Genomic DNA, 10,919 nt, shown 5'->3' on the forward strand with positions numbered 1-10,919 from the left:
ATTATGACTACAGTTATAATTGCACAGCATTGTGTGGATATGTAACAGTTTTAAAGAGTTACTTTGGAAAACTACCCACATCTTCTGTTCCTTCATCTTTAGTTTCATGGAAAACATTCCATGTCTGGTTGGCGGGAAGAACAAATGAGGCTCACTATCCCATTATTGAAATGCTCAAAAGAATTGGTCAAACTCAGGTGAATTCTCCAGAAGAATGTGACTATCTTCTGGTTTTCTGTCCTGCTGTTTCACGAGTTGGAACAGACATCACAGATGCCCTGAGCAACCTGCCCTGTAAGAAATACTATATGAGATTACTTAGTGTTGAATAAAACTTTAATGTAGGAAGGTAATCTGAGAAATGTAACTGTATGTGAATGGTATAATAGCAGGATAATTAATTAAATAATTGTAGAAATGTATTTTGAGACCACAGCCTAAAAATTAAAGTATATCTGCATCTGCCTGGTCTCTAAGGTATCCACGTCTGTATATTTAACATATTTATTTCTCATAACAAATTTGTAAGTAATAAGAAATAAATATGGATAACTAATGGATTAAAAATAGAAATAACTAAAACATATTTGTGACAAAAGGGTCATGCTTAACAGCCTTCATGGTCTGCAGTATGAGCTACAAAAGTAGAAACTTAATTTATGTGCTTCACTTTGTTTCCGACTCAGTTGATCTGGTTGCGTCTGTGCTTACAGGTAGTAAACCAGTGATTCTGGTGGTGATGCATCATACCATCAATCCTCATTATGTTGTATCTAAAAGTCAGAGACAGGTGAACAACCAAAACGTTCATCTCACTGTGGACTGTCTATTTTATGAGGACAAACTCCTGAACTGCAAACTCAATGATAACTTAGAAGATACACTCTTCAAGCTTTTTAAACTTTCAGTTTGTCAGGTAACGATTTCTCATACTGATTTAGTATTACACTTATATGCAATGACAGAGTTGTGTGCTGTGATATTTTTAAAATCAGTGATAATGATTTCTTTCTGTCTTTCTTTTTATTCTTCAGATGATTTTGTGGTGTAAGTATGACAGTCTTGATGTTATGTTACGCCATTTTCTAAACTGATGAAAACTTTGTGGTACACGTTTCACCAACCATATAATGTTATTTCAGTGGACATTTTGAACTCTTTCCTTCTAAACAATAATATATTTCTCTACTATCTATTTGATCTTAGGTTTTTTTTTCTTTTCTGATTTTCAGAGTCAAAGAAATTGCATCTAGTGTTGTAATGTCCATCAAAAATAAAACCATTTATAAACATGGTTAAAATTTTGAATTAAACAATTAAATATCCTCATAAGTATAGATTGTTTTATATTTAGCTGACTTATTGTCCGTTTCCTGCCTTTATTTTAGATCTGAGGAGTCTTTGGACATGGTGTTGTATTACAACAAAATGATTCATCAGGAAGTCACTGTACAACTAAATTAAACGTAACCTTTCTGGATTGTGCTGTTATTACCTTTAATACTTTATAGTTATGAAGTTTTGGGGTAGAATTTACTGATCTATACTGTTTGTTATATATCTATCACTGTTTTATATCTGGATCACAATAGAGGTGTAATGTTGCAAACATACCAGATCTGCAGATAATCTTTACACACTGCGTGAAGATAAATTTATATATATATGTATAAGAAAAGACATGAATAAAAAAAAAAAGAGTTAAGAAGTGAGTTCTTAATTATTTACTCCTTATTACGCCGTAATACTGCAGACATGCTAAAAGGCTCCAAAGTTCATTAAAAAGATGTTTTGGTTGCTAACTATACCTAGCTATACCGATGGCAAAGGAAATGTTGTGTTTTATAAACATGTATCTTCACCGGGCTGCATGGCGCTAACGCATTAACGAGCTAAACTAACGCGTTGCGGCCACGCAGCCCCACGCACGGGGCAATCTGCACGTGCGTGCAGATGTGTTTGCAGTGTTTATAGTCATCGATAAGAGGTAAGGGATGTGCATCTGGTACAGTGACAGAGTTCACCTTTCGGAAGTCAGTACAGAATCTTGGGCTTCCATCTGACTTCGTGTCTCGGAGACATGGTGAACTCCAAGAGCTGGAGCTTGGAACTGCGAATCCATTCTGAAGAAGATACTCAACTTCCTGTTTTATGATTTCCCGCTTTGCTGAACTAACCCGATAAGCGCGCTGTTTGATTGGTGTAGGGTTAGTCAGCACCACATCATGTTTTATGACAGTGGTTTGAGACGGGATGAATTGTCAGGGCTCTGTGTGCGGGCAGGCGGAGGTGAGGATCCAAATGCAGGACTCGTGGAGACAGGATTTCAACTCAAAAAAGCTTCTCATCTCAGCTTTATTGCTGGTAAGGAACAAAACATAAACAGAACAATGAACGCTGAAAACAGAAACACACAGGCAGGATCCGAGGGTACAACACGACACTGAGCAAAGGCAAACACGGTTTATATACACAGGGGAGTAATCAGGGAATTGAAAACAGGAGGGAGACACAGCTGGGAGAGATTAGGGCTAAGGAGGCAGGGGGAGCGAAGTTAGACACACTGACATAAGATGTAACCCTTCAAAATAAAACAGGAAACAGTACACAAAGACGCCGACTAAGAAAACACGGACTTTACACAGGCAGAACTAAACCTAAACCAGAATAAGCTGGAACATACTTATTAATAATCATCATCATCACCATAGCCTGACAAGAAATCAAGAAAATAACCAAAAATACAAAAGCCACGAGAAACTCAAAATGCTGGGTCGAAACGACCCAGGACAGTGGCATGACTGGGAAGAACAAGTTCCAGGCAATTGATACGTGGTTGCCAGATACAATGCTGAGACAAGAGGAGGAGATAGAAGATACTAACATCAAGACAAGAAACCTCCTTATCGTTCATGAAGGGTGTCACATCAAGCCCAGCACCAGCCAAGGTAAGTACCAGAACCAATATCCGGGATGAAACAAGATCCATTAGCACCATATGTTATCTCACTAGGAGCATGCCCTGATGTTGCCTGGCATGCATACAAACTGGTGAGGATCATGCAAACTGCTGATTACCATTTTGAGGCGCTGGAATGCAAAATGTTAAATTGTCTAACTAGCCACGTAATTTTCTTTTTCTTTGATCTTTGGGATGTTTTTGAAATCAGCTGTGTGATCATTTTTATTCCCATTAAATAATGTGGGATCTTTTCATTCCTCACACATTACACAGTCCATAAAATTATAGATGTCAAGCTTGATTTTATTTTATTGATATTTAATATGTTTTCAAACGGTTCCTTTTCCTTTACTAAGCAGAAGCAGTTTGTATCTTCTGACTATGGAATAAAGACACTTTTTATGTCTGACTGACTGACACTTGCAATTCCATTCATCAAGAAAACAAGCTCACGTCCCAAAAGACACTCATTCTCTCTGAGATGGATTCATTCTGATCAGTTTGGTTTTGCCAAGCCACATTTTAATGCATATAATTAACACACAGTATGAAAAACAAACAATTTCTCTGCATAAAATAAATAAATAAATGTAAGTAAATTAACTTACATTTATTTTTGAGGTGATGAAGTTAACAATAACTTTTAATAAGCACGTTCTATCTTGCACAGTGTAATGTTTGTCAAGGATTTCTTTGTGAGTTTCCATGTACAGTCATGTAAATTAAGTAAGCTAACTATTTTCCTCATATTGTTTCTGATCGATTTTATCCAGTTATCTCCACACTCACAGGTGATAAACCAGTAATTCTAGTGGTGATACATCATGCCTTCAATCTCATTATGTAAGAGATGAAAGCTGGAGACACTAAGAATCCAAAGTCTCTATGAGCTACCAATATCATTTAATAAGCAAGGCAAGGCAAGGCAAGTTTATTTGTATAGCACAATTCAACAACAAGGTGATTCAAAGTGCTTTACAGAGACATTAGAAACAAAAACAAATAAAAAGCATGATTTAAAATTGATTAAAACAAGCAAACTAACTAACTAACTAATAAACAAACAAAGAAACAAAACAGTATATAAAGTCAAAACAGATAAAATCAGAACAGTAGATAAAATCAGTACTTAAATGTAAGTTTTGAAATTTAAGCTTAAAAGTGTGGATTTGGTGTTTTATTCAAATGCAGCTGAGAATAGGTGAGTCTTCAACCTGGATTTAAATAAACTGAGTGTTTCAGCTGATCTGAGGCTTTCTGGGAGTTTGTTCCAGATATATGGAGCATAAAAGCTGAATGCAGCTTCTCCGTGTCTGGTTCTGACTCTGGGAACTGATAAAAGACTGGATTCAGATGACATGAGGGATCTGGAAGGTTCATACTGGGTCAGGAGGTCACTCCTGACCTATTTTGGTCCTAAACCATTCAGAGCTTTATAGACCAGCATCAGGACTTTAAAGTCTATCCTCTGACGGACAGGCAGCCAGTGTAAAGACCTCAGAGCTGGACTGATGTGGTCCACTTTTTTGGTCTTAGTGAGGACTCGAGCAGCAGAGTTCTGAATGAGCTGTAGTTGTCTGACTGATTTTTTAGGTAGACCTGTAAAGATGCTGTTACAGTAATCAAGCCTACTAAAGATGAATGCATGGACTAGTTTTTCCAGGTCCTGTTGAGACATCAGATCTTTTATCCTTGAAATATTCTTGAGGTGATAGTAAGCTGATTTTGTTATTGTCTTAATGTGTTTTTCTAAGTTTAGGTCTGCATCCATAATATGAGGTTTATGAGATTTGTAGTTCTTTGTTGCATCTTGATTTTCATGAGTAAAACAAAATAATATCCATGTTTCAAAGGGCAGTTTCCTGGTTCAAATTTGATCAAACTTATAATGTAACAGGATGGGCCCAAATTACTCAATGGGTGTTCTGGGCAGAGACCCAGAGGCCCATGCACAGGAAAATGAAAAACAAATGAAAGAAGAAGTAGAAGACAAAAAAATAAATAAATCTAGAATTATTGTCTAAATTAAAGCAATATAAAAACATTATTTTTCTCCCCTCATTATAACAAAATGTAACATGTAGCTGGAGCATAACACAGAGTAATTCCTATTTACTTGCCATATTTTCTCCTAGACTGCTGAGGCTAAAAGTCTCTCCCAAACTCAGCTTGGTAGTGAGATTATCCTAGTTCCAAAATGGAAAACATGGAATTTAGGATATGGAATAAAGAGTTGCCGCTTTTAAGAAAATTTCCAACTCCCTTTATTTTTAACTATGTCAGGATAAAACCACTGCAGTTTATGATAATATGCAAGTTAATCTTGAGGTTAGTTACAACATGGGTCACAAGCCGATTGGTTTAATGACCTCAAATGTGTGTGCTTTCATCGGTCATGATTGACACTTATATGGGAGGTACTGTCAAGAAGTGAGACATGTGACCAAAGTGGTGCAGGCAAGAGATGCTGAAAGGAGGAAGAGGAGATTGTTGGGCACACGGAGGAAGAGAGACAAGAGATAGCAGGTATGTTTAAGGGTGTTTGTGTATGTGTGTGTGTGCGCGTGTGTGTGCGTGTATGTGTGTGTGTGTGTGTGTGTGTGTGTGCGTGTATGTGTGTGTATGTGTGTGTGTGTGTGCGTGTGTGTGTGTGTGTGTGTGTAGGGGGACAATTAATATGTGAGTGCACAGATTCATTCTCAACTGGACATAAATGATGATCAAAGGTTGTATATATGATAAATTCATCAAATCCCAGCCTCTAACACAGTGCGCTGAATCTTAGCTTCGAATGTCCAGTATATTCTAATCAGTGTCAATCAATTTAAGCATTCACTTAACCTACAGTATCTAAACCTGTGTGGGAAATGTGTGGTAAAGACACAGATAATGAAATTTAATTATTAATACAATATACATCATGAAAAACGAAAGCCGAAATTGATTCAGTTTAGTACTTTTTTCTGTATGCTCTGTGATTTTAAAGGCCTTAAATTCAGTGATATATACTGTAAATGATTTTCTCAGAGATCTTAAAGTAGTTAAATCACCGCTGATAGTCTGGCTGTTTATATTTTCACATTTTTGTGTCTGTAGGGCTGTTTGATGATGATTTGGACTCCTCTGGGAGATGAGGACACACCCACATCTGTTCCATACTGCAGCCATTGATGGTGTGACAGATGCACACACTGGAAAATCAGCACCTGGACTTCATGCAGGAGAGACGGCCTCAGAGATGGACCAATCAGAGAGCTCCTTACATCCCACAGTGTGGCAAATTTCGAATAGCTGCAGTATTTTTTAAAATGAAGTTGTTAATCCAACAGCTAATCCAAAGGTTAATCCCTGAGCGAACAGGAATCAAAAATGGATTTTGAAATCCAATTTATTAAATTGGAATTCAAAAATGAATTTACAAATGGAGAATTTATTCTACAATTCAATATTTAAGCACAGAATTCTTTATTTCGATGTGCGCGTGGCTCTTGTGGTCCTCCATAGTTTTTAGCTTAGCTTCATCAGCTCCAAAAAGATATTATGTCATGGTTTGCTAAGAGGACTCGTGTACAGGACACACTGAAAGCAGGTTAACAATGTTTAACTAACAAAGTCAATATCAATTGAAAACAGCTGAAATAAACCAAAAAATTTTCTTTGAAGCAAAACTCAGAGAACTGTTAGTCAAAAGCTGGTAAGTAGCTGAGGTTTCTTTGATAATTTCACTTTAAGCTATATAAAGTTTCTATGAACTTGGCTTTAATATCATCGATTTCCTCGGATACAGTACTGTACGAATGCTTTGAGCCAACCTGACTTTCTTTGTATTTTTTCTCCAATAGGCACACCTCATTGTAGGCTTTGTTGAGGTCCTTGTACTTGGCTTCTTTCATCAAAATTAGTTTTTGTTTACTAAGCCCTGTAACACCAGCATGAATTATTCAAACATAAAAAATGCACTCAATTCCATACTTACCCTTATTCACAACAACTTGGCATAGAACTGACTGAAATTGTGTCTCTAGGGACTTTGTCTGTCTGTCTGTCTTTGCCCATCAGAGACCCATCATTTGTCATTTCTTTTCTTGTCATTTCTGCAGGGAAGGGGTGGTGCAGCAGGTTTGAGGGGCAATGCCAGTAAGGCTGGGAAACGAGCTGCAGCCTCATCCAACTTCTTTTTTTTCCAGGTGCCCAGCCACCCTTCAGTTTCATCATATCATCCCAAACAATAGCTGTAGCTGTCAAGAACTCCTGCCTGCAGAGCCTCCTCAACAATGAGGAGTTCATTAGAGACGTCAGCCGTCAGGAGACTTTGTGGAGAGCAGTCCCAGAAGCTCAGCTCTTAAGGTGCGCTATGTCAACCTTCTACTTTCTTCAAAAACCTGAAGAGCAAAGATATCTAACACCAGAAATGTCTGTTTACCCTTTCCTTTTTACAGAAGGCTCATTGACATCAGGGACTGTCATAATTCAAGAGATTATGGCCTTAAAAAACATCGCCTAAAATCTTTTAAGGAGGCATTCAGCAAACACGTTCCTGAATACAAAGGCAGTGCACAGAAAGTACGTCAGCTATTTGGACATTTTGTTTTTTCCTTTACTTTCTAATGTTTATGTTTCTGTTTTAAATCTCCTCTGTGTTTTTCTTTCAGGATGCTCATGAATTCCTAAGCTTGTTCCTCAATGAGGTCAAAAGCCTCTCACCTCACCTGAAGAGGAAAGCAGCTCTCCTGGGCCGAAGTTATACCTGCCCAGTAGAAGACCATCATGTTTTCAAAATGGAAAACATGAGGACATGCAAGAGGTAAGCCCGTCATTCAGAAACACAGGGCTGATTGCAACATTTTCATATACCTCTTTTCCTCCTACCTGATCATTACTTTAACTACGTTACTCCTTAAATGTGTAGCTGCGGTCACCAGTCATCACGCCAGGAGGAATTCACAAGCTTGTCTCTTGACCTGGTTCCAGAGGGGTCTGTTGAGGACATGTTAGGGACATACTTGAAGGTAAGATCACAAATTCGAGATGTAGTATCACTGATCTTAACACACCTTTTTTGTTAGTGTTTGTGTGCATATGTTGTGATTTTTTTTTCTACCATAAAGCCTGTTTTCTCTGTGCTGTTGTTTAGGAACAAAAAATCGAATTTACCTGTGACTGTGGAGGGACGACCTCGGAAGTGAAGTCGTCTTTTGATACACTGCCAAGGTGAGTAAGGTCACATCAGAATTGATCGACTGACCTGATTTCCAAACTGTGGCGAACTAAACATCAGAGTTTTTAAGACAACACTTGAGCAGTCATTTTGCCCCATCTTCGGTTTGTGTTTGACACTCATTCTTCTTATTTTGTACCTTGGGGTGTTTTTTCTTTTCTGCCAGAGTTCTCATCTTTCACCTGAAGAGGTTTGGCTTTACAAAAACCCACAAGCTTCAGAAGGTGAATGACCCCGTCAGGCTGCAGAGGGACTTGGTGGTGTCATCCAAACAGGTAAAAACAGACTGCAGAACATCTCAGAGAATCAGCTTAATTATCACACTGATGTGAGACTTTATGAAACTGATCTTTGGATTTGTTCCTTCTCAGGGTGATGGCCGTTATGGACTCATAAGCATCATTAGTCACTATGGAGGCACAGAATCAGGTAAAACAACTGACTTGTTACAAACGGAAATGATTTAACAGAACTTGCTACTTTTGAGTGAAGGACTCACACACAAAAGCTTTTGATGTTTTAAGAAGCACTAAGTCCAAACCACTGTTTGCTTGAATCAGTTGACTTTTAGAAGTTGGATTCATTTGTCTTAATGTGATCTCAGGACACTACATCTGTAATTCTGTGCATCCTGATGCGAGCCCGCAGGTTACATCAGATCCTTGGCTCACCTATAATGATGCACAGGTGCTCCACACAACCGGATGTGCAGTTTTTGAGGAACAGCAGCACTCAGCCTACATCCTGTTTTACAAGAGAAACGTAAGAAGACAGCAGCTGAGAGAATTTTGAAATGTCCTATTACCTTGTTAATCTTTTTTCTCTTCATTCTAAAACAGGATGTGGAAGCAAGTTACAGCCATCATCATGCTGAAAAGGAAGGAGCAACAGTCGTCTCAGACAAATTTTAGGTAAGTATTGCCCTTAGGAGGAAGGGTCCTCCCAGAGAGCCTGGCTCCTCCCAAGATTTCTTCCTCCAGGAGGGAGTTTTTTCTTGCCACCGTCGCCTCACATTCACTGGTCTCATCAGCAGAGACATTGTTCACCTTCTAAGACCTGGACTTTTTAATGGCATGCATTTTTAATTTCTCTGTGCCATTTTGGGTTGATTGGGACCTGATGAATGTAAAAACAAAGAATTACCTGATTTTTTTTTCACCTGATTTTTATTTCGGTGAAAAATGAGATCCACATATGAGGACATATGGCAGCATGATGTCCTCATACATGAATATCAGGCCTTTGTATAGCAACATTTTATATTTTGGTCTAGACAACCCAAAATGTAATGTCCACATATATGGACGCCAGGTCCTAGGAGGTTAAACCAAAATCTACTAGTGGTGCACCACTACTAGAGATAGTCAGGACCAGTGTTTGGCTTGCTCTCTGGGAACAACAAAAAAATAAACAAATAAATTAATAATAAAATAAAATAAAGATATTATTTATTTATTTATTTATTTATTATTAAAATTAACGTAACAACAAAAACAAAAATAACTAATAAAAACTAATTAACTAAGTATTCAACTGTGTTTTGTGAAATTTGTAATGAGTCTCAGTTAAGTTGATGTCACAGAAGTTTCTGAATCAACCATTTAGATTGTTCAACAAACAGATTTACTCAGGTAAAGATGGTAAGCTGGAGCACTGGTACCCTTCTAGTTCAGTTTAATTTTTAGACAAATATTCCCTCATTCAGTTGCAGTTTCTGCTTACATTATACATTATTTAGCTGCAAATGTTTAGCTGCAAGTAGCAAAGTCCAAAAGTGACAACATTTCCACTGCACTCTCTCCAGAAATGGCATATAGAACTTTTGACCAAATTTGAGTCCGTTCAGCCGTCACCTGCTGGCTCATCCCCCGCGACTTCCACGCCACCGCCTGCAGCATCCACGCCACCGCCTGCAGCATCCACGCCACCGCCTGCAGCATCTACGCCGCCGTCAGGTTCGCAGCCGTCCCGCAGCCGTCAGGTTCCGCAGCCGTCCCGCTGCCGTCAGGTTCCGCAGCATTCACGCCACCGCCTGCAGCGTCGCTGCCGTCAGGTTCCGCAGCCGTCCCGCTGCCGTCAGGTTCCGCAGCATTCACGCCACCGCCTGCAGCGTCGCTGCCGTCAGGTTCCGCAGCCGTCCCGCTGCCGTCAGGTTCCGCAGCCGTCCCGCTGCCGTCAGGTTCCGCAGCCGTCCCGCTGCCGTCAGGTTCCGCAGCCGTCCCGCTGCCGTCATCCACGCCTGGTCCAGCTTCAGCTCCGCCTTCGTCTGGTCCAGCTTCAGCTCCGCCCTCGTCTGGTCCTGTGGTTGCCACGCCGCCGTCAGTGCCAGCTCGACCCGTTCCGCCTCGCCTCTGCCAGCCGTTTTCCGGGCCTCTAAGATGGCATCATGGCCTTCGGGGACGGCCTCCGGAAAGAGTTCGTCGCCGCCGCTGGCATCGCGGCCGTCCTCCGGACCTGCTCAGTGGCCGCCACTACCTTCCAAGAGGTCGGCCTCCTGAACTGTTTGCCCGTCGCCGCCGTTGCCGTGTGCACGGTCGGCCTCCTGAACTGTTTGCCCGTCGCCGCCGTTGCCGTGTGCACGGTCGGCCTCCTGAACTGTTTGCCTGTCGCCGCCGTTGCTGTGTGCGTGGTCGGCCCGCTGACTGTGTTACGGACTAGTGAACAGTCGTGTTTTGGTTCTGGACTCTCGTGCTCCTGGTTTTTTGTGTTTCCGGCCCTCCTTCCTGGGCCCCCTCCGCC

At 40.3% G+C, this 10,919-nt stretch overlaps 1 protein-coding gene across 1 annotated transcript; it reads left to right on the forward strand.

The window, feature by feature from the left end:
* Positions 1–2,797: 2,797 nt before the first annotated feature.
* LOC120724571 (ubiquitin carboxyl-terminal hydrolase 37-like) lies at positions 2,798–9,263 on the forward strand. Its single transcript, XM_040016820.1, has 9 exons — positions 2,798–2,948; positions 7,105–7,309; positions 7,402–7,525; positions 7,615–7,766; positions 7,872–7,971; positions 8,097–8,173; positions 8,347–8,455; positions 8,552–8,942; positions 9,020–9,263. The coding sequence occupies exons 1-8, from the start codon at positions 2,798–2,800 to the stop codon at positions 8,645–8,647; spliced, it is 1,014 nt and encodes a 337-aa protein (XP_039872754.1). The 3' UTR covers positions 8,648–8,942; positions 9,020–9,263.
* Positions 9,264–10,919: the final 1,656 nt, after the last annotated feature.

Source organism: Simochromis diagramma, unplaced genomic scaffold (assembly GCF_900408965.1).
Source record: "Simochromis diagramma unplaced genomic scaffold, fSimDia1.1 OVJJ01000802.1, whole genome shotgun sequence".
NCBI classification, from domain to species: Eukaryota; Metazoa; Chordata; class Actinopteri; order Cichliformes; family Cichlidae; genus Simochromis; species Simochromis diagramma.

Excerpts from the sequence above, each read along its gene's own strand:
- LOC120724571 (XM_040016820.1), top strand. The coding sequence starts at position 2,798 with ATGACTGGGAAGAACAAGTTCCAGGCAATTGATACGTGGTTGCCAGAT. Across the intron at positions 7,310-7,401 it reads CCAGAAGCTCAGCTCTTAAG|AAGGCTCATTGACATCAGGG; the intron begins GTGCGCTATGTC and ends TCCTTTTTACAG. Across the intron at positions 7,526-7,614 it reads ACAAAGGCAGTGCACAGAAA|GATGCTCATGAATTCCTAAG; the intron begins GTACGTCAGCTA and ends TTTTTCTTTCAG.